At 43.2% G+C, this 24424-nt stretch overlaps 1 protein-coding gene across 1 annotated transcript in view; it reads left to right on the top strand.

Annotated features, from left to right (window-relative positions):
* The first annotated feature begins 1827 nt into the window (after positions 1–1827).
* EZR (ezrin) overlaps positions 1828–24424 on the top strand; it is a 91074-nt gene continuing 68477 nt past the window's right edge. Inside the window, exons 1-2 of the mRNA XM_075862442.1 lie at positions 1828–1912; positions 3519–3602. Coding sequence (XP_075718557.1) covers positions 3591–3602 — 12 coding nt within the window. The 5' untranslated portion in view covers positions 1828–1912; positions 3519–3590. The remainder of the gene's footprint in view (positions 1913–3518; positions 3603–24424) is intronic.

Here is a 24424-nt window from a genome sequence, read left to right as displayed (position 1 = left end):
TATGGTGTTTTTAATGGCGTTTTGTGCATTTTTTTTTTTGTGTGGCCATTAATGTGTAACTAAATGTTTGACAAACTTCTGACGTGTCATAGTGACATGACAGAAGATTTCATTGGTGGGGGTTCGAGAACTGAGACCCCCACCAATCGCTCAAACCAAGCGGCAGAAGTGCTCGTGTGAGCGCTCAGCCGCTTTGTGTCTGCTCGGCTTTCTCCGGAAATGAATGTATCGGAGTACGGACACAATAGAAAGTCTATGAGCCCGTACTCCGATAATTCGGCTTTCCGGAGAAAGCCAAGCAGACACGAAGTGGCTCAGCGCTCACACAGGGGCTTCTGCCGCTTGGTTTTAGCGATTGTTGGCGGTCTCGGTGCTCAGACCCCCAGCAATTAAAACTTCTGACATGTCACTATGACATGTCAGAAGTTTGTTAAACATTTAGTTACCCTTTAAATTTTATTAGGACTAGTAGCCTACTCACAGAATACAGGCTGCCATGAGGCTGGATTCACACACAGCTTTTTGCTGCGTTTTTTTCTGGTGCTCTTAATGGCGTTTTTGTAAGTGTTTTGTGCTTCCTTTTTTTTTTAGTGCAGCCATTAGGGTATGTTCGCACGCTGTTTGCCACATTTTTATCAGCGTTTTTCACTGCGTTTTTTGCTCGCGCCCATTGAATGCCACCGGCAAAAATGCAGCCAAATAGGCTTTCTCTGCCTCCCATTGATGTCAATGGGAGGTCAGAGGCGTAAACGCCCAAAGATCAATGGGAGGCATTTTCGGACCGTTTTTGGCACGTTTTCCCACGTGTCAAAAAAACTCTGTGTGAACAGGGCCTTAAAGTCTATAGTAAAGTAACAAATGCACTACACATAACTGCGTTTTGGTTTGGGACGTTTTTGAGGCAATTTTAGGGTTAGTGGTGTTTTTTTCCAAATGCAGCATGCTCTGGGTTTGGTGTTTTTTTTTTTCAGGCGTTTTTTCCCATAGGCTGGGTTCACACAACCTATTTTCAGGCGTAAACGAGCCGTATTATGCCTCGATTTACGCCTGAAAATACGGTTCCAATACGTCGGCAAACATCTGTCCATTCATTTGAATGGGTTTGCCAACGTACTGTGCCGACGACCGGTAATTTACGCGTCGTCGTTTGACAGCTGTAAATAATGCCAGAAAAAAAGCATGTCCAGAGTGAAACCAAATGAAAAACGCCACTAAAAACGAATTAAAAAACACGTTTCATTTTAATATTGCTAGCATTTTTGTAAGCGTTTTTTTTAATGCCGTTTAAAACGGCAGAAATGTTCTGTGTGTGAATGAGGCCTAACCAGTGCTGACGGTGCCAGCGGGTCAATAATGGTGGGCAGTTTCGTCTAAAAGCTTCTTATTACAATCGTTTATTTGTTAAGGAATTATTCATAATACATTTCCCCAGTGGAACATTGCTCTGACTGTTCATTAGTGGTCTGACCTACCTTTATGCATGATGTGGTACAGTACCATCTGCACTGGCAGACAATGTTATGGAGGCATTGGGGCATTTGAGAAATGTGGCACATATTTTGACTAAAGAATAATGGAGGGTACGAGTATATCCTGTCAGCTATCTGCCAGTGTGGCACCGCGCTCTGCCCTCTTGTCCTTTTTAGTGTCCCAGCATGCAGCAATAATGAGTATTCTGCGGCTTAGTTCTGATATAAGTTTTCCTATGGGCTTCTCCCTTTGGTGACGTGCAGGAGTGGAGAGAGGCAGGTAAAGAGAATGACACCGGGTCGCAGCCGAGGGCGTCGAGGGAGTGGTGAGAGGGAGGGTGAGGGGAGGGACCTGTAGCACTAAGTTTGCCAGTCAGCAGCCATATTGCAGTAAAGGAGCACCCGGGGAGAGCAGGGCACCTCGGACAGTGACTGGCAGAAGGGTAAGTGTTTGCGTCCCTTAATATATTGTCAGTAAAGGGAAGGCTGATGACAACAGGTGGTAGCGGGATTAAGGGCATTTTCGTGTCAGCGGCCTGACGGGGGCACGTTTCTCCTCATACACTAGAGCGGGTAGGTCAAGCACTTGTTGAAATGAAGTGACCGTATTATGCCGACAGCACTGGTGTCACCCCTGTCGTGGCCCCAGTATGAGGGCACTACACTGCATATGAATGTGATTTCCTTGCTTGGGACTGACAGGCGTGACGAGGTGCCATGCATGCTCTAACGCCTGATACTGCATTCACCCAGATAGGAAATGACTGCATGTTTACTGTGCACAGGGAATGGCAGGCGCCTAAAACCCACTTTATACACTGCAAAGTTAGAAAGTGGCAGAACAAGTTACTAGTCAGACTGGTAGAGGTGGGGCTGCTGAGGCGCAGCGCCTCCATTATAGCAAGGTTCATTCTCACCACAGAGCATTGCCTCACGGTCAACTCTGCTTAAATAAGGGTCATTCACCGAGTTGCCACATTTTATTTGAGAGAAGCACATGTCAGCTCCGGGAGGGTCCCAGCACATGGGATATACATATATATATGGGGGGGTACACACTTAGTAAAGATTAAAATCCCCCCTGTACTTGTCAATACCACCACATACCCCTCATGATACTGGAGGGCACTCACCTTACAGCGATTAGATAAGAAAATATTGGGCAGCGAGTTCTTTCCTCCCCTTCTTTACCTGAAATGAGTCTTGATATTGCAATTGTTAACCATATCAAATTCTGCAGGATTTATTGTGAAGCTTATTTGGTGCCTGCCATGAGAGGGAGCCCTGTACCTTATAACATGGGGTAGGGTGGCACCAACCTGAGCTGGGACTCTACACTAAACGTGCCAGGGTCTACCTATATGAGATATGCCCACCTTGGGTACAAACTAAATAAGAAACATATTAAGACTGTTGTATTAAGATTGCATGTAGTCCTACGTATATGAGCAAGGACTGGTAAATCTGAAAAACTGTAGATATAGTAGTCCTACATGAGCAATGACTGGCAAATCTGAAAAACTATAGATATAGTAGTCCTATATGAGCAAGGACTGGCAAATCTGAAAAACTATAGATATAGTAGTCCTATATGAGCAAGGACTGGTAAATCTGAAGAACTATAGATATAGTAGTCCTATATGAGCAAGGACTGGCAAATCTGAAGAACTAAAGATAGTTCAGCTTTCATGAAGAAATAAAACCTACACTTTGCTTGGTTGCTATTGGCAACAAGGCAGTTTCACCGCTAGCCAGTTTTGATAAATACGGTCCAAAATGAATATGTTGAGCCTTATGGGTGTGGTGTAATGACCTTTAGAGGCTGCATTGGACATTCTGCCGCTGGGTGAGGCATACTTCTTCATAGTGTCCTGGAACTGCTTGTACTTATGATTCATAGACCTTAGCAAAAGCTCTAAATTAGCTGCTGTTTCCGGTAATAATCCCCACATCCTGTAAGGCAGGAACACAGTGCGTGTCATGAAGCCCCTGGTCCTGGATTAGCTGTTTAAAATATTCTTTTCTCATTTTAGTCCTTTTTTTTTTCAGGACACTGTACAATATTGATTGTGAAATTTCGAATTTTTTCTTTCTGCAAAAGACTTTGAGAAAGAATCCACCATGCCAAAACCGGTAAGTCTGTGTGATGTCACCTAACAACTTGTGTTTTTCAATTCTTTTGAAGTAAAATATGTCGTGTTTTGTGATAAAGAAAAATAACAGAATTTATTCTGTTAGGACTCAAAATAATTTTCTCCTCAATTTATTAATAGATGAACATTTTCGACCCTAAGGGTATGTTCACACGCTGAGTCAAAAACGGCTGAAAATTACAGAGCTGTTTTCAGAGAAAACAGCCTCTGATTTTCAGGCGTTTTTGAAGCTGAAAATGAAGCTTCTTCTAATTTGGAACTTCTCGAACGTGTGTTTTTGCGTCAGCAATTAATCCGCAAAAATGTGAATGAATTGCGGACCTATTAATTTCTATGGGCCCATGCACACGACCGTGGTTTCCGCAAAAAAATAGGACACGTCATTATACGGTCCAGATTTGCGGTCCGGGCTCATTTAAATCAAGGTGTGCGCGGTCCGTGAATTGCGGATGGCCAGGAAAGGCAACAATTACTTATAGTAACACATTTATTGTTCTCAGATTTTGTTGGAACTTTATGGTTACTTAGGATGGATTCACACACAGCGTTTTGCTGCGTTTTTTTGTAGCGTTTGTAATAGCGTTTTTTATGCAGTTTTAAGTTTGGCCAGATGTTATATTAAAGTCTATAGTAAAATATCAAATGCACTACACACAAATGCGTTTTGGTTTGTGGCGTTTTTAAGGCAATTTTGTGGTCTGTGGTGTTTTTTTACAAACACAGCATGCTTTGGGTATGGCATTTTTTTTTCAGGCGTTTTTTTCCCCAAAGGTTTCTTTGTAGGACCTGAAAATTTCCAAAAAATAAGCATGTACAAAATAACCCAACTGAAAAATGGCACTAAAAACACCTTAAAAAACGCATGTTACATTTGAAAATTTCTATAGTTTTTAGAAGCGTTTTTGATGCAGTTTAAAATGCTAGACAAATTCTGCATGTGAAGGAGCCTTTTAGGGCATGGCCCCACGTAGCAGTTTTCCTCCGCAGCTGTCCGCATCAATGCCGCACAGAATCTGCGTTGCAGATTCTGCGGCGGATCTGCCCAAAATGTGCAGTAAATTGATGCGGACTAGCTGCTGCGGACTGCGGTAAAAGTGCTTCCCTTCTCTGTATCAGTGCAGGATAGAGAGAAGGGCCAGCACTTTCCCTAGTGAAAGTAAAAGAATTTCATACTTACCGGCCGTTGTCTTGGTGACGCGTCCATCTTTCGACATCCAGCCCGACCTCCCTGGATGACGCGGCAGTCCATGTGACCGCTGCAGCCTGTGATTGGCTGCAGTCGTCACTTAGGGCGGGTTCACACATGGCGGAATTCCACTTAAATTCCGCTGCGGACACTCCGCAGCGTTAATCCGCAGCGGAGCCGTTTCTCCATTGACTTTCACTTTAAATTAGCAGTGTTCGTTTACACGATGCGTACAATTCCGCTGCGGAGCATAGGCTGCGGAGCGGAATTTGGTGTCCGCAGCATGCTCTGTCTGTTGCGGAGCAGTGGCGGACTCATGGCGGAATTTCTCCATTGACTTCAATGGAGATTCAAAGTTCCGCAATGAAGTCCGCAGCTGTCATGCACATGTCATGTGTGCTGCGGATACGTCTTGCTTTTTTAACTTGACATTTCTTCATTCTGGCTGGACCTATGTATTTCTAGGTCTACAGCCAGACTGAGGAAGTCAATGGGGCTCCCGTAATGACGGGAGCGTTGCTAGGAGACGTCTGTAAATAGTCACTGTCCAGGGTGCTGAAAGAGTTAAGCGATCGGCAGTAACTGTTTCTGCACCCGGGACAGTGACTACCGATCCCAATATACATGTATCTGTAAAAAAACATATAAGTTCATACTTACCGAGAACTCCCTGCGTCTGTCTCCAGTCCGGCCTCCCAGGATGACGTTTCAGTGTAAGTGACGGCTGCAGCCAATCACAGGCAAAGCACAGGCTGCAGCGGTCACATGGACTGGCGCGTCATCCAGGGAGGTCGGGCTGGATGCCGAAAGAGGGACGCGTCACCAAGACAAGGGCCGGTAAGTATGAAAATCGTTTCCTTTCACTAGGGAAAGTGCTGTCCCTTCTCTCTATCCTGCACTGATAGGGAGAAGGGAAGCACTTTTCCCGCAGTCTGCAGCAGCTAGTCCGCATCAATGTACTGCACATTTTGTGCAGATCCGCTGCAGAATCTGCAACGCAGATTCTGTGCGGCATCGATGCGGACAGTTGCGGAGGAATTCCGCCATGTGTGGTCATGCCCTTACACTGAAACGTCATCCTGGGAAGCCGGACTGGAGACAGAAGCAGGGAGTTCTCGGTAAGTATGAACTTCTATTTTTTTGACAGGTTGCTGTATATTGTGATCGGTAGTCACTGTCCAGGGTGCTGAAACAGTTACTGCCGATCGCTTAACTCTTTCAGCACCCTGGACAGTGACTATTTACTGACGTCGCCTAGCAACGCTCCCGTAATTACGGGAGCCCCATTGACTTCCTCAGTCTGGCTGTAGACCTAGAAATACATAGGTCCAGCCAGAATGAAGAAATGTCATGTCAAAAAAGCAAGACGCATCCGCAGCACACATAACATGTGCATGACTGCGGACTACATTGTGGAATTTAGAATCTCCATTGAAGTCAATGGAGAACTTCCGCAATGAGTCCGCAACCAGTCCGCCACAACTCCGCAACATCCATTGTATGCTGCGGACACCAAATTCTGCACCGCAGCCTATGCTCAGCAGCGGAATTTTCAGCCACGTCTAAACTAAGCCTACTAAAAAGAAGTGGAAGGCAATGGAGAAACGGCTCCGCTGCGGATTAACGCTGCGGAGTGTCCGCAGCGGAATTCAAGAGCAATTCCGCCACGTGGGGCTTTGCCCTTAGGGTGTAACCACATGGTCCAATATTGCTATGTTTTTTGCTGTGTGGCCAAAAACCGCACTGAAAAACAAAAGGGTTTTTACAGTGATTTGCTGCAATTCTGAAAATAGCTGTAAAACACATGTTTTTCAATGCGGTTTTCGGCTTTGCGGCAAATCCGCACTGTGTGAATACACCCTAAAGGGATATTGTATTTTCAGCAGCCTCCACCAGCATGGCTGAAGGAAAACTGCCTAAGGCCTTATTGACACGAACGTGTCCGTTTTGCGCGCGTAAAAAAGCAGCATTTTTCCTGCATTGCAGTTCCGTGTGACATCAGTGTATTGTGCATGTCAGCGTTTTTTACGCGCGTATGTCATCAGTATGTCACACGTGTCACATCAGCAAAATAAACTGAAGGAGATGTTTTTATTTTTCAAAATCATTCCTTTAGCAACTGTTGCGTGAATCACGCACAGCACACGGATGTGCGTCCGTGTGCTGTCCATGATTTTCACGCACCCATTGACTTCAATGGGTGCGTGATGCGCAAAAAACGCACATGTATAGAATATGCAGTAAGTTTCACGCAGCGGACACACGCTGCGTGAAAAACACTGAATGTCTGAATGGCCCCATTGACTTGCATAGGTCCGTATGACGTGCGGTATTTTCACGCGCGTAACCCGGACGTGAAATACGCTCGTGTGAATTAGGCCTAAGGCCGGGTTCCCACAGTGCAGATTTGCTGCAGATTTTGCATGCGATTTTTAAGCCCAAATGAGGAATGGAACAGAAGAAATATATAAAGGAAGGCCTTTTAGGTCTGCTCTCCTGGATCCAATTCTGGTTTTGGCTAACAAAATGCATGCAAAATCTGCACTGTGGGAACCCAGCCTTAGGCCTACTTCAAAATTGCCAACATTTTTGGACGCTTTTTTTCCCTCTTTTTTTGCTTGTGGCTGTTGAATCTAATTCAAAAACTGTGGTCAAAACTTTAGTGTGAACTTACCCTAAAAGGCTTGATTCACAAAGACCTCCCTTTGCTGAGGTTTTTGTGCGTTTTTATGTGGTTTTCAGGCTTTTTTCCCATAGGCTTTCGCTATAGGATCTCAAAAACGACAGAAAAAAAGCATGTACAAAATACACCAAATAAAAACACCACCAAATACGCCTTAAAAACTGCATGTTACATTTTATGGTCAGGATCACACACACACAGCTTTGATGCAGTTTTTGGTTCAGTTTTTTGAGCCAAACACAGAAGTGGACACAAAAGAAAGGAGAAGTTTATTTATACCTTTCTTTTCTTTTGCGTTCCAATTTTATTTTTATTGAAAGAAAAGCATGTGCATCATACAAACATTCCAGTTGTCACAAAGCATCAGACAGCTGAAATGCACAGTATGGTATAATAACTGAGAGATATACATAAGAAAACATACATATACCTTCCGACTTGTGGGGGATTGCCACTGAAGGTGAACATTCCCATTAGAAGCTTGGGAGTAAAGGGCAACCCATGGTAAATGATCAATATCACCAAGGACAATACAATTGTTCATGTGTAAACATTTGAGATCCTTTTAAAATGTTTTTGATCCTTTTAAAATGTTTTTGATCCTTTTAAAATGTTTTGATCTTTTTCAAGTATATTTTTCTTAAAACTTCCTTTGGCTTGGGCTGCTAAAGACATGTGATGTACTAACGGAAAAAAGAGTGATATGTTATCGGAGCGGTCTGATTGTCTATGTAACAATCATGTCTGTGTGTGTTCAGTTATCTAATGCTACTTAGGCAGAGCAATGTTGGTGTTTCTGATTGTCAATCCTATCATGTAAGCAGAAGAATTGTGTGGGAAAACTTGAGAAAATAAATGGCCAAATGAACTAAGGTATAACTGTAAGAAAAAAAATCTAAATTGTGCTTCTGATGTTCTTAGGAGCAAAAAGCACCATACTTCCCCCTTTAGGCCATGTTCAGACGTGGCCAAATTTTTCAGCTCCAAATTTTGCTGCAAATTTGCGGCAATTACACAACAAATCTGCAGCCTAAAAAGGTATAGAAACCAATGGAAAAAACGGCTGCTGCGGATTGTCCGCAGCGGAAGTCATCAGCATTTCCGCCACGTCGCATCATGCCCTTACTGTGATGTGTCACAGGCTGAGCAGAGAGTTCTCCTGACATGCTGCTCTCATTGTAAGGGTATGTTCACACGACAGCGTCCATAACGGCTGAAATTACGGGGATGTTTCAGCCTGAAAACATCCCCGTAATTTCAGCCGTAACGGCATGTGCAGGCGCTTGAACGCCGCGTCCATTACGGCCGTAATTAGCGCTGCTATTCATTGGAGTCAATGAATAACGGCTCCAATTACGGCCAAAGAAGTGACAGGTCACTTCTTTGACGCGGGCGTCTATTTACGCGCCGTCATTTGACAGCGGTGCGTAAATTACGCCTCGTGTGAACAGACAAACGTCTGCCCATTGCTTTCAATGGGCAGATGTTTGTCAGCGCTATTGAGGCGCTATTTTCGGACGTAATTCGGGGCAAAAACGCCCGAATTACGTCCGTAATTAGTGCGTGTGAACATACCTTCAATGGTCTGCTGGAGTTAGCCCTGGCTTTTTTTTTGTATTCAAATGACACCCGCAATTTAGAACTGATGTTTGGGTGGAAATAGTATACACAGTATTGGAGCGTTTGTTAGATCTGCCTCAAGCCACGCTATCTAGATAACTTATTTATACAGTCCAAACCAAATTGGGCCCTTATGTTATCAATCAGTGAATTTGTAGAGAAGGATCCTTCAGGCATTCATGGTAGACACATAGAAGAATGGGGAAGTGAAGGTAACGTCTGATTGGCTGAGCTTGGCTCAGGTGCCACATTCACTTCCTCATTCTGTGGTGTTATTGATAGATGGAAAGCTGTTTCCAGCTATGTACTAAATCAGGGTTACTGTAACTAAAGCGAGAACTGATCTCTAGATATACAATCTCTGGATCTGTTGTTTTCCTATATAAATCCTTTATTTAGTCATTTATAGTAAATACTTATTGTATTGTCTAAGCCATTATGCACTTTGGACCAGTACCTGTGTTGCTTTTCATACTTTATCGAGATCATCTGCCTTGGAGTGAAATTGTTGCCTTGTGTCTGAATGTATCTTCCTATTGTCACCCAAAATGATCAGGGAAATAGGTGGTCACAGAAAGTGGCACAGCGCTAGTGACTATTGAGTTTCCTGAAGAAGTGAAGGAGACCTGAGAATCTTGTAATCATTTTAGTGTTTTAATCCATTACAAATATATTGTGAGATAACATGATTTACTTTCAACTATTTCTCATAAGCCCATTTGTATGTTCTCATATTGTTTCTTTAGAGGACATCCCCCACAGACAATGAGCGCTGAGATATAACTCATTTTCTCAACAATACATTTAACGGGTGGCCTGAATGTTATCAGGGTTTGTAAGCTCACACAATGCACCTGTCATCAAAATAAGAGTTACGATTGCACGCTGACCAATGTAGAATTTGTTGTTTGTTCCTGTAGCTAAAGGGTTTTAGACAATGACACAGTCCCGAAATTACATTTGGTCACAAGACTTAGCAATAAAAAGTCATGTTCTAGTACTGACTCTGAATCTAGTAACAACAGAGGACGATGTGCCAAGGGGATGATGTGACTGAGGCGCTGCCTCTGTGAGAAAGTCACTTATATATGTATATATATATATATATATATATGTGCTGTAATGGTCAGGCACCATCTATATGTGTGCTAGTGATGAGAGAGTGATTTGTAATAAATACAGTTTATGAATCATTTATGTTAATCCATACAGCATGTCAATTTCCATGTCTTTTGTGCAGGTTTTTTTTGCAGTGTGTGGATGAGATTTGTTGAAAACTCATTTGCTTTGCTACTACTGTACAGAGAATCCGGATGAAAATTCTGCAGTATTTACGCTACGTTTAAACATGGCCTACACGATGCGTGTTACGTGTGTGGATTTGCCGCAAATCTGCAGCTTGATACAGTACCAGCAAAGTAAATGAGATTTTAAGCAATCTCATCTACACGTTTTAGAATTGATTTGCGCATAAATTGACCTGCTATGCAGATTTTAAAATCTGCAGCAAGTCAATTTATCTTGCATTTCTGTCTCACAATTGTATCTGACAAGTTTATAAAAAACAAAGTACCAAAATCTGCAGCTGTTTCCGCATCAAAATGTAAAATCCGCAACTAAAACCACATAAAGGGAATGCCCACATGTGGCCTATTACATTAGCAGCAAAGAGGACGAAATTTACACACAGATATGATGTGGAGTTGTTGCACTTTGGTTGCATTTTTTTCCCCATTGAGTTCATTAAGGAGGTAAAAGCTGCAACAAATAGCAAATGTTGATATTTTCGTGGCGAAAAGCTGCAATTTTGCCACCAAAAAAATTGTAAATCTGAAAAAAAACACCTTTTTTTTAACATTTATTTTATGAAAGATATCATACTTACATCCCTAGCATTGCCATAGCGACAGCTCCATGTTTCCCCAGGTGTTCTCCATTATGCTGGCCTCCGGGGATGACATTTTATCCCATGTGACTGCTGCAGCCAATCACAGGCTGTAGCGGTCACAGGCTGCAGCATCATCACAGTAGGACGGCCGGCACGGAGACCAGAGGAGGGGAGCAACGCCAGGGAAGGTAAGTATTGACTTTTTTTGTTTTCCGCAGCAGCAAAATCTGCACCACAATTTGGTGTGGCCTTTCGGTCGGAATTCCCTGCGAGTTCTAGGTCGGATACGCTGCATACTTTTCCGCAGCGTATTCGACCGGTGGAAACATACTTTTATTGCAAATTTTACCCGCAACGTTTATTTGCGGGTTTGATGCAGATTTTAGCCGTCAAATTCCACATTATGTGCATGTAGCCTAAGGCAGATTTTGTTCCCGATGTATTTGCAACTGAAAATGAGTTCCATTTAGTTGAATGGATGGAACTTGCAGAAATCCACGTACCTGCTGGAGAAACAACACCATTCAGATGAATGGAACAGAATTTCAGTCGCAGGACTTTTTTGCAACAAATTCTGCCGCATGGGAATCCACTTTTAGGGCATGGCCCCACGTGGCGGTTTTCCTCCGCAGCTGTCCGCATCAATGCCGCACAGAATCTGCGTTGCAGATTCTGCGGCGGATCTGCCCAAAATGTGCAGTAAATTGATGCGGACTAGCTGCTGCGGACTGCGGTAAAAGTGCTTCCCTTCTCTCTATCAGTGCAGGATAGAGAGAAGGGACAGCACTTTCCCTAGTAAAAGTAAAAGAATTTCATACTTACCGGCCGTTGTCTTGGTGACGCGTCCCTCTTTCGGCATCCAGCCCGACCTCCCTGTATGACGCGGCAGTCCATGTGACCGCTGCAGCCTGTGATTGGCTGCAGCCGTCACTTAGACTGAAACGTCATCCTGGGAAGCCGGACTGGAGACAGAAGCAGGGAGTGCTCGGTAAGTATGAACTTCTATTTTTTTGACAGGTTGCTGTATATTGTGATCGGTAGTCACTGTCCAGGGTGCAGAAACAGTTACTGCCGATCGCTTAACTCTTTCAGCACCCTGGACAGTGACTATTTACTGACGTCTCCTAGCAACGCTCCCGTAATTACGGGAGCCCCATTGACTTCCTCAGTCTGGCTGTAGACCTAGAAATACATAGGTCCAGCCAGAATGAAGAAATGTCATGTCAAAAAAGCAAGACGCATCCGCAGCACACATAACATGTGCATGACATCTGCGGACTTCATTGCGGAATTTAGAATCTCCATTGAAGTCAATGGAGAACTTCCGCAATGAGTCCGCAACCAGTCCGCCACAACTCCGCAACATCCATTGTATGCTGCGGACACCAAATTCCGCACCGCAGCCTATGCTCCGCAGCGGAATTTTCAGCCACGTCTAAAAGAAGCCTACTAAAAAGAAGTGGAAGGCAATGGAGAGACGGCTCCGCTGCGGATTAACGCTGCGGAGTGTCCGCAGCGGAATTCAAGAGCAATTCCGCCACGTGGGGCTTTGCCCTTAGAGCTTGTTCACCCAGTGCAGATTTGCTGCATAGTTTGCATGTATTTATTTAATCCAAAACCTCAAACAGAACCTAAACAGAAGAACTATATAAAGGAAGACCTTATACATAGAAAATCTGCACTGTGGGAATAGGGTCTTATTTAGAAATCTTGGGTTGTCAGGTTTTCCAGGTTATATCCTAGCAAAACAGTTTATGGCCAACAAAGGGATACATGCTTTGATCTTTGGAATGACAGTTGTTAATAGGATTAAGCATGGTTGCTAGGGGCTTGACAGAATACAGTCAAAGGCTGGTTTGTGTCTGAGTGGTGTTTTAATAATCGACTTGTAGTGCCTGATCAGCAGGACACTGTCCAAGACGTAGAAGTCTAGTTAATGAACTAAAAAAAAAGGAATCACACATATTCAAAGCATAGAAGCTTCGTTTGCAGTGCAGAATACATTTCCATCATGTCGGCAGCACATCTTATTTAAACTGTCAAATATAATATTTAGTGCTGAATAAACTAGGCGATCAGCCGATGAACGAGCATTTTCTCGTTCATCGGCTGATCGTTGCCCTGTGTAACGGCGTATCAGTTGTGATCAGTGTACTTTTCAAGGGGCATGCGTTATTCACGCATTCACAAAGTACATCTTTTTTTTATTATTATTATTTTCAATAGAATTGATGCGTAAATCATACACAGCACACGGATGTGCATCCGTGTGCTGTGCGTGATTTTCACGCACCCATTGACTTCAATGGCCAATAGGTGCGTGAAAAACGTACCAATATAGGACATGCAGTGAGTTTTACACAAGGGACACACGCTGCGTGAAAACTCCAGCATGTGTGAATATACCCATTGAAATCAATGGGTCATTGTGCTGTGCGTGATTTTCACGCACAGCACACGGATGAGTTTTACGCTCGTCTGAATGAGCCCTAAGGATCCAAGCCAGTACGGGCAAAAATATAAAATGAATTTTGAAAATACTCATTTTAACAATGCTGAAACCAAGGTCTTACAAAGAAAAAAAAAAAGCTGAACTTCTTAAACGGCATGAGGGATATTATAGTTGTTTGTAACACCAGGTTTAAAGGGCCAAAACAAACACTAAAACTGTTTAGCAAGCAAGTGGGAGGAAGTGCAGTCAATAAAATAGGTTATATGTTGCTTTGATCAATGACCTCTAATTTTGGCAATGGGGTAAAATTTAGATATTTTTTTTTAAAAGACATTCTCATTCATGAGCTTAATAAAATATCTCAAATGTAGCTTATAATAAAGCAACAAAGTTGTATTTTTCTTTCTGCTAAAAATATGAATCTATTAGGCGGGATTCACACAACCGGGTCCCGCCCGAGCCTGAGTGTCGGCCGGTAAAATCGGCCATTTTGCCCGGCCGGTTTGCATCCGTTCCGGGCCGGGCAGATCTGGACAGTGACATCAGCGGCAACTCCTGAAGGGGAATCCCCATGTGTTCGGGGATTCCGCTTCAGGAGTTTCCCCTGATGTCACTGCCCAGATATGGACAGAGATATCAAGCGCTCTGTCCAGGAGCGGAATCCCCGAACACACGGGGATTCCGCTCCTTCAGGGAGCTAAAGTGGGGCTAGCACATAGCAGAGCAGGGAGATACCTCCCTGCTCTGCTATAGTGGCGTCGCTACAGTAGTAGCAGCCGCAGCTGCTAGCGGCACAATGGAAGGTGTCGCCGGGCCAGGGCGCTTTTAACAAGCAGGGGAAGGGAGCCAGCGCAGCGCTCCCTCAACCTGCTGTACACCCCGGCCCTGCCACACAGTGTACAGCGTAGCCATTCGTCCGAATGGCATCAACTCCTCCTCCTCACATGCACTCTGCGCTGTGAGGAGGAGGAGATAGAGCGCAAGCCACGGAAAACCCAGCCATCACTCGGGACACATTCCGGTGATGGCCGTGTATTACCCGGCCCCATAGACTTCTATGGGAGCCGGGCGGCCGGGTACCCGGCCGAAAATAGAGCATGTGCTATTTTTTGACGGCCGGTTTTACCGGGCGTCAAAAAATCGGTCGTGTGAATAGCCCCATTAGGGGTCTATTATTCCTAATGCAGCCGGGTGCCGGTCGATTTATGAACGGCCGGCACCCGGACGGGAAACCCTGTCATGTGAATGAGGCCTTAGAATAGGACATAATGCCTTCTGTTTGGTACCCATAAAATTAATGCAACTTGCATATTCTTTTTAATATATTTTTGGGCATATAAGCAAGCACAAGTTTTTAAGCTAGGCCTAATAGGTCTTTGGGGTAGGCACAATTTGCATTAGATTATGTATTTGTCATTTTCATTTGCTTTTAGTTAGTTGTCCTAGCTAGAATTAACACATTCATGTCTACAAAATGTCAATGACTTACTTTCTATATGGACTATAACCCTATGTAATATTATATTATACGAGCCAATGATCAGGCAAGCGATCGTTCATACGATTGCTCGTTCCCGATCATTGCCCTGTGTAATAAGGGCAACGATCAGCCGATGAATAAGCAAACGCCCGTTCATCGACTGATCTGCTCTTTTATGCAGAATTAAAAATGATCGTTGTCGGCAGCACATCTCCCTGTGTAATCAGGGAGATGTGCTGCCAACATGATAATAATGTATAGGAAAGAGCCATCATTTCCGCTGCAAATGTTGGTGCAGATTCGGAGCAATTACGCAATGAATCTGCACCAACATTTGCATATTTGACAGGTAATTTAGACGTTGCAGATATCACAGCGGACTTGCCACAGATTTCAGTTTTTGCATTGCAAAGGTTGAAATCCGGAGTGAAATTCTGCTTCTTCTCCGCAACATATTGAGCATGCTGCGGAGGGAAAATTCTGCACTGCAGCCTAAATTCCGCAACGTCTGAACTAAGTTTCCTAAAAATGTATAGAAACAAATGTAAAAAACGGCTGCTGGAGAATTCCACTGCGGACTGCCCGCAGCGGAATTCAACAGCAATTCCGCCACGTCTGAATGTGCCCTAACAAGCGCTCATCTCTATACATATTCAATCATTGCTCCGTGTGATAGAAGCAAATGAGCGCCGATTGGTCAGCGTCATACACTTCTCTCCCCAACGCCCACTTGGCCAAAAATTAAAACACGCCCAGTTGTCCATTGAGAAACTCATTAGCATAAAGCTAATATAGGTCATAACTCCATCAAAAATGATCGTATTTCTAAATAAAATACACGGCTGTAATCTGCATTATAGCGCCGATCACATCATGTACAATATAGGCCACTTATAGTGTGGTGACAGAGCCTCTTTAATCTGGGAGAGCAATGACAGCCTCTACTTCTTCGACTCGGCATGTCATTGGGCCCCTATCTTCTGGCTCCTTGGTTGCCCTGAAGATATAAGGGAGATAACTGTCACTGACCATAAACGGCTAACTGCAGGCTTTCCCTGCACGGGAAAGGGTGGGTCACTGTTGCTAGGTGGCTGTCCTATTCCCCTAGAAGAATTTTTTTTACAGGGTCATAGATTCCTGCAAACGTACTTTTCTCGTTGCACCTTGCAACAGCTATTGGGTATAATGGCACACACCTGGGGGTAGCTCTTTAAAACTCTAAGCGTTTAGTTTTGGACAAATACCATTAGAATTTAACAAAAGTCCTCGCCAAATAATATCTTGTGGCCTTGAGGATGATAGGAATGGGGACACCTCTAGCCGCAGCACAAAAAGATGAAGTTCTCCTGATGGAGTGCGCCTGAAAGGTTTCAATGGGAATACCTGCTTCCTTCATTGCAAAGAGGATTCATCCTCTTATGATATTTGAGGCCTTCCAGAAAGGCGGTCTCAATGTGATAAATAATTGTGATGTTACCTGTCTATGAGGACTTGATACTCACTAGACAAAGTGAATGATCACTGGAGTCCCTAACTAGGTTTAGATGAATAGGCGACACCTTAATGTGAGCTGTCTTTGTCTTTCCTTCTAACACAATGTGAAAACCCCTCTGGGGTTTAAGGGTATGTTCACACGAAGTGTTTTCGGGCCGTAAACGTCCGGAAAAACGGCTGAAAAATCGGAAGCAGAACAGCTCCAAACATCTGCCCATTGATTTCAATGGGAAAAACGGCGTGCATGTCACTTCTTCAGATGTTTTTGGAGCTGTTTTTCATAACGGCCGTTAAAAACGCAGCGAAAAACGTGACATTTTATTTACCTCTTCATCAGGCAAAGGAAAAAACTGCAAGTGTTTTTTGCCGTAAAACACGTCAAAAACCTTTTCAGCTTTTTTTTTGTCTCCCATTGATTTCAATGGGGTTTTTGTCACTTCAGTGTCCGGAGGCTTCATCTGGATGGGACCAAGAGGTTGTTCTTGTAGACTGGGCAGGTTACTCTTGACGACCTTAGATGTGAATTTACCACCTTCATTACATGAGAGAAGGTATATGAGGCGCTTGAAAGGCCAAACACCATCATGTTCCACTGGAACAACCTGCTTTTCTTTCTGATTTATAACAGGTGTCTATTCTTTGGCCCTACTAAAATGTGTGTTTTAAGTCCACACTGATGAGGAAGATATCCCTCACCACTAGGAAACAGTCTTGAATTTCCTTCTAAATAGAACTGGTTTTAGAAACCTGTTCAGTGCTTTGAGCTTATTAAGTTGTCTGACTTTTTTTTTTTTACAGGAAAAATGCCTTACCCACCCCGTTTTCCCTTTTTGCTAGGGAGCCCCCCCACCCAACACTGATTCTCGTCTCACTGAGACTTTCTTGCGAAGTTGGATCTTGAAATGGAGACTCTGGCCAGAGTGGATGCTCTGGAGATGCCTCATCTGGGAGTCTTGTGTCTGCCCCGTGACTCGTGCAAGTAACCCTCAGAGCAAAAAGGCTTTTGGGGTCTTTTCAACTCCACAAAAGATTTACGAGCCCTGTACCTGCCCTTGACCTCCCTGATAAACTCCAGGCCAAACAAATTATTAATTTCCCAATTGGGGAACGCGTGAGACTTTGGGACAGGATCTAATATCCTCGCTGAAGTCAGCCAATGAGCCCTTCTAACGTTCGTCACATATTTGAAGATTGACCAATCACTAAGACTGCTCTGTTGGCTGCTTTTAACAAAGCTAGCTTAGAGGACAGCAAGGCTCTTCAATTTGGAATAGTGTCACCTCACCATCCTTCTCTGCTTTAGGCCTCATTTACATGAGCGTGTGCGTTTTGCGCGCGCAAAAAACGCAGCGTTTTGCGTGCGCAAAAGGCACTTGACAGCTCCGTGTGTCATCCGTGTATGATGCGCGGCTGCCTGATTTTCGCGCAGCCGCCATCATGGAGATGAGGCTAGTCGACGTCAGTCACTGTCCATGGTGCTGAAAGAGTTAACTGATCGGCAGTAACTCTTTCAGCACCCTCGACAGTGCATTCCGATCACCATATCGAGTAACCTGTTTAAAAAAAAAGAGGTTCGTACTTACCGAGAACTTCCCGGCCGTTGCCTTGGTGACGCGTCCTTGGTGACGCGTCCTTGGTGACGCGCCTCTCTTGACATCTGGCCCCACCTCCCTGGATGACGCAGCAGTCCATGTGACCGCTGCAGCCTGTGCTTGGCTTGTGATTGGCTGCAGCTGTCACTTGGACTGAATTGTCATCCCGGGAGGTCAGACTGGAGGAAGAAGCCAGGAGTTATCGGTAAGTCAGAACTTTTTTTTTTTTTACACGTTCACGTATATTGGAATCGGAAGTCACTGTCCAGGGTGCTGAACCAGTTTAACTCTTTCAGCACCCTGCACAGTGACTGTCTCCTGCCGGGTTCGGTCAAAACGAGTTCGGCCGAACCTGGTAAAGTTTGGTTCGCTCATGTCTAAGACACTACGTTCGGATGTTTGTAAACAGAAAAGCACGTGGTGCTTTTCTGTTTACATTCAGTTTGACAGCTCTTGCGCGAATCACGCAGTTCAATGGGTGCGTGATGCGCGAAAAACGCACGATTATAGAACATGTCGTGAGTTTTACGCAACGCACTCGCGCTGCGCAAAATTCACGCATCGTCTGCACTGCCCCATAGAGTAATATAGGTGCGTACGACACGCGTGAAAAGCACGCGCGTCGCACGCGCGTATATTACGCTCGTGTAAATGAGGCCTTAGTCAGTATGAGCAGTAATGGACTCACTGCATCGGTTATTTTAATCTCTACGTTTTATAGAGTCTGGTCCATAGCGTCATTGTGGACAACCATTCTGGATCGATAGTAAAGGGGGGTCAATATCTGGTGCAGTTAGCGCCTGGATGTCAGGAATGCCTATAAAATACCTTAACACCAGCTGTCCCTGTCTAACGAAGGTTTTAATCTAGTAAATTAGGAGCCCTAGAAATAAAATACAGCTACAGTAAAACAGTGACTCATTTGTTTCCTGATATGTGGTATTTACACAAAATAGGAAGCAATCATAACAGTAACCATGACACGCCATATTTTATCATTGAGTGGCCATAAATACCTTACATAACTTTCAAAAACATAATTGTCTTATCAGTATCTTGTAGTAATGTGATGGATTCCAAGACACAGAGCTTGTCAGTTGCTGATTCATTAACTGATGGGAAAAGTGACGCAGATGAACATGTAGGTGACCTCACATATAGATTATAATTAGGGCATGATTCAGTGGGAGTATCAGGATGTGTCCAACTAATTGTATTGTACCGCATTGATCACACACCCTAGGTACACATGAACAAAGTTAAAGAATAATGCGAGGGCAATGTTCAGTGAATTCCAGTGGTGAAGTTAATCATAGACTATTATTTCTGATTTTCGTGTATGTGTGTATACATACATATATATATACATATATATATATATATATATATATATATATATATATATATATATATATATATATATAAAAATAAAAAGATTATTGAATTTTTTATTTATAACCGCTTCTCACATACTTCAGGTGACACAACATACAGGCATTTCACAGTTTAATCACAATTTACATTCAGGTTTTACATGTACATAGATAGAGATTGAGAAGCATAAAGAAACTATATATTAAAGGTGTGTTATTTTTTTGTATGGTTGAAAGTTGTACAATTATCCAAAATACTTTCTGTATTAATTCCTCACAGTTTTCGAGATCTCTGCTTGTTGCTATTTAGTAGGAATATTAAATAGTTTATTTCAAGTGGATAAAATTTTGCCCATAGTCATGTGATGGACACGCAGGTGCACGGATTGTTACAGCTAAAGTATGATTATCAGAACAGTTTCTTCTAACGATCCCAGCACTTGTGTGTCCATCACATGATCATGGACAGAATTTTATCCACTGGAAGTAAACAATAAATGTCCCTACTGGGAAACAACAAGCAGAGATCTTAAATACTGTGAGGAATTAATACAGAATGTACCGTATTTTTTGGACTATAAAACTTACTTTTTAGCAAGAATAAACCTTGCTAAAAAGTCCCTTGCGTCTTATAGTTGGCAGTCAAGGGCCCAGGCTGCGCCAGACCCCCCTGACCGCTTCCTTAACCCATTCCCATTGTTCTAGAGATAGGTGCGGGTCTCAGAGGTGGGACCCGCATCTATCTGACATTTATGACATATCCTGTGGATATGTCATAAATGTCCCTCATGGGAAAACCCCATGCTGCGGTCAATAGCGACCGAGGCATTTAAACCGTTAGGAGGGGGACGCAATGCGATCGGGGGATCCGATGGTTGTCATGGCAACCCGGGCTGCCTTCTGTCTCCCTCTGCTTAGCCATGCCTCCGCCAAGGCTTAGCAGCAACTTGTAAGGCTGTAAAAATGACAATATACAGCAATATATTAGTATTCCAGTGTATTGTACCAGCGATTTAACGATCGCTGGTTCAAGTCCCCTATGGGAACTTATAAAATGTGTAAAGAAAAGTTAGATAATTGTTCAGGAGGGTAAAAAAAAAAAATATTAAAAGTTCTAAAAAAAACTATTATTGCCACTATTACTACTTATTTAACTCGAATGGTGAACGGCGTAAAAGAAAAATGTAAGACTAGAATCGTTGTTTTTTGGTCACCATAGCGTAAAAAATTAACTAAAAAGTGATCAAAAAATGGTGCCATAAAAACTACAACTCGTTTTGCAAATCAATGAATCAATCAATGTGAAAATATTAAAGTTATGGCTCTCCAAATGTGGTGAAACAGAACATTTTTTTTTTAAACAAATTATTTTTTCTTAGTAAAATATGAAATAATTTTTTCCTATTTTCTGTTGTCTAAAACCTGGGTGTGTCTTGTAGTACGAAAAACACAGTGCCGCACATTGTCCATATCAATCACACAGCACCGAGCAGCCATTTGAATATTGGCTAAAAATGCTCAGAGGAATAGTGCGTCACAGGACACATTTAAAGAGGCTCTGTCACCAGATTATTAAATCCCTATCTGCTATTGCATGTGATTGGCGCTGCAATGTAGATAACAGTAACGTTTTTTGTTTTTTTTTAAAACGATAATTTTTGGCTAAGTTATGAGCAATTTTATATTTATGCAAATGAGCCTTTCTAATGGACAACTGGGAGTGTTTTCTCTTATTTCCAACTGGGCGTGTCTTGTGTTTTTAGCAACTGGGCGTGTTTACTTCTTTCACTGCACAATCAGACTGTGCTGTGGATCATGTTGGGCTGGAACAATGAGAAGTGTATGACACTGATTGGTCACTGATTGGTCAGCCTCACACACTCCTCTGTACAACACCCAGTTGGTAAAAAGTAAAAACACGCCCAGTTGTCCATTGAGAAACTCATTAGCATAAATCTAAACTAGCTCATAACTTGCTCAAAAATGATCGTTTTTCAAAATAAAAACCACTGCTGTTATCTACATTACAGCGCCAATCACATTATGTAGGAGACAGGGCACTTATAATCGGGTGACAGAGCCTCTTTAAATAGTGTCTTACCCTTCTAGCTCCCCACAAAGTACCCCAGTAGTTTCCATACTTGTCCTCGCTCCAATGTTGTGCCCGTAGGCAAGATTGACAGCATTAAGGGAATTGGAGAGTTGGGCTGAGCATATATTTATTTTTTTTAGTTGTCATTTATATACATGAAAAAGGCCAAAATGATATATGTGTTATTTGTATACTTTAAAATATTGTTGTAGTAAATGTGGTTAATGAGAAAGATAGTCCTGTAAAACTTTTTAGGATTGATTCTTTAGTGATTTCACTTGTGGTGTCAAATTTAATTTCCCAGTTAATGTAATCTGACTCATTGAAGCTGTTTGTATCTGTCTGATGCTTTCTTGTCTGTTGTATAGGAATGCTGACTTGTCTATGATACCCTGTCAATCACTCAACCATCCTCCTAGTGCTTATGTCTTGTAATAAAAGCTAATATGTAGTAAGCAAAATGTGCCACGCGTCTGTCACAGATTTATTAATCCCTCTTTGACTGTTGAAGGATGGATATTTTATCAGTGCACTGTTCCAAGCTGTTTCTTTTATGAGGACACTTTATAAAATAGTTGCTGTCATGCTGACATTATGGCAGCCTTGCTCTGTTACAGGTGCTATGTTTTCGACTCGCTCTCTAATAGGGGCACAGTAATGGCTGGCACTGTATTATTGTTATGGGGACACTGCGATGGCTGGCATTGTAACGCAGTTACCCCACTATTGTGGGGGAAGATGGCACCTGAAAAGTTTGTCAAGACCTTAACCATTCCTTTATGCAGCCGCCGATGACTGCCTTGGCTTGCTGAATGGGGTCAGGAGATTCCATTCCCCACCCGTGAATGTGCTATGTACAGTATGTCTAAGGTGGTAAAACTGGAAACGGGTATAACTGGCCAGTGACTAAACAATTGCGACTAAACAAACTGTGCTTGCGCTGCAGTAGCTCTAATGCATGTGCCTCACATATGTCACGTCAGCAATAATGTTACGTACATGAGGAAGAGCAATTCTAGGCGGTAGCAGGCATGATGACGATGATAACGACGCTGGCCATGACCAACTATGGCAGTACAGGGGAAGAACAAAACAACTAGATCCACAGACAAGCTGTAGAGTATGGCAAGCTGCATGCTTAGTTGTTTACGTGCTGACAAATCTTTAGCATCAAGCAAAGGGTTGACTATTGGATAGGCATGCGTTTAGACCCTCGCTATAAAAGCAAAATCGGGGGATTTTTTTGCTTCCTAAACGGAAATCAAATTGGTGTATTATCGTGATACGCTCTTTACCCAACTTGCCGCAGTCTTTGTCCTACAGACACATGCCCGCCTAATGTCTGACGAGGAGTCCCCGCATAACTCCCCGATGAGTCGCCACACCACCGCCTCTGCCAGCGCTACCGCTGAAATATGTAGCAGCAGCTAATACAGTTTGCTGAATATGATAGAAAAAGTATTTTCAGCGGCCGTGCCAACCTGATGTTTATCAGAAAAACGGATACGTACCGTATAAACAACCTAATTCAATCATACCTGTACTGTGCCGTTACCCGGCAGATGCCCTGAGCCCTGGCCCAATGGACTTCTATTTCAGTAGATTAGACCAGTGGCAGAAACTGGCACTCCTGTGCACTGTCAGAAAGGGTGTTCAGCTCGGCAGGTGGCATTGTCACCGAAGTGGACAAAATTGTCCTCCAGAAGTGTGGAACACATTACATTTGCAAAAGTGAACCAGGTATGGATTCATGAGGATTTTCACACACCTCCGCCTATTACTAATTTAAAGATCTGCCATAACTGAGAGTGTGACTATTTTCACCGGCCCAATGATGCCACTGCTTCTGTCTGCCTGCTGCGTCCTGCCTTATCAATTATGTTCCAAACTTTACTACCGTTGCTGTTCTACTAACCCTACACAGCCACACGTCAAGAAAATAAAATAAGTATATCATCCATTTAAACATACCCATCTATGTTGCTGTCACTTTTACACTACTAATGCTGGCTTGGCGTTAAAGAGCATGAAAGCGGTTGGACACAGTCCTAGAAGACACCAGTCAGACACCTGTTCTCAGGGCAATCGGGGCGCTTACAATTCATAGTCCATTTACTCGGACTGAATTGAATTGCCGATTCGATTGAATTGGACTCGAAAACAATTTCGGAAAATTTGCTCATCTCTATTGCCACAGTATAATACAAAAATTTGGGTTAATTTCTTAACCTTTGTCCTGCCATGAAGTTGCAGGCTGCTTTAAAGGTAATGATTAGTGAGATATGCAAATATTAATAGCAGTTAATCTGTGCTAGAATGTATAATTAATACAACAGTTATCTATTACATTGTTCGCTTGCTATGGCTTCTGCAGAAATTTCACATGGGAGGAATAATATTAAGGGCTTGTCCACACGTAGCGTAATTGTTGCGTATTTTCCGTCCGGACTTGGGGACGGAAAATACACAGCAGAATACAGTAGCAGCAAAGTGGGTGGGATTTAACAAATCTCATCCACACGCTGCGTAAGAATTCTGAGCAGAAATTGAGCTGTGGTGCACATTTTTCGGACTGCAGCAAGTCAATTCCTGCTTCAGAAAGTGCGCTGAATTGCTGCGTTTTTCAGAGGAGATGTCACCAAAAACACAGCAAAATACGCACCAGTTTCTGCAGTCAAAAACACGGGAAATGGTGCATTTTTGCTGCAGCGGAAAGTCTGATACTTTTAACGGAAATGCTGCAATATTCCGTTACGTGTGGACAAGCCCTAGGTGAATGTGAGTGCTCTTTAGGAACCTGCTAGAATTGGAAACCACAGTGGGGTGGATGTATGAAACCATTCTTACAGGTTGCTGACATCATTAGACATATACAGTGAAGGAAATAAGTATTTGATCCCTTGCTGATTTTGTAAGTTTGCCCACTGTCAAAGACATGAACA

The sequence above is a fragment of the Rhinoderma darwinii genome, chromosome 4 (assembly GCF_050947455.1).
Source record: "Rhinoderma darwinii isolate aRhiDar2 chromosome 4, aRhiDar2.hap1, whole genome shotgun sequence".
Taxonomy (NCBI): Eukaryota; Metazoa; Chordata; class Amphibia; order Anura; family Rhinodermatidae; genus Rhinoderma; species Rhinoderma darwinii.
Note: the sequence above shows the minus strand (reverse complement) of the source record. Positions and strands in the feature narration are given on the sequence as shown.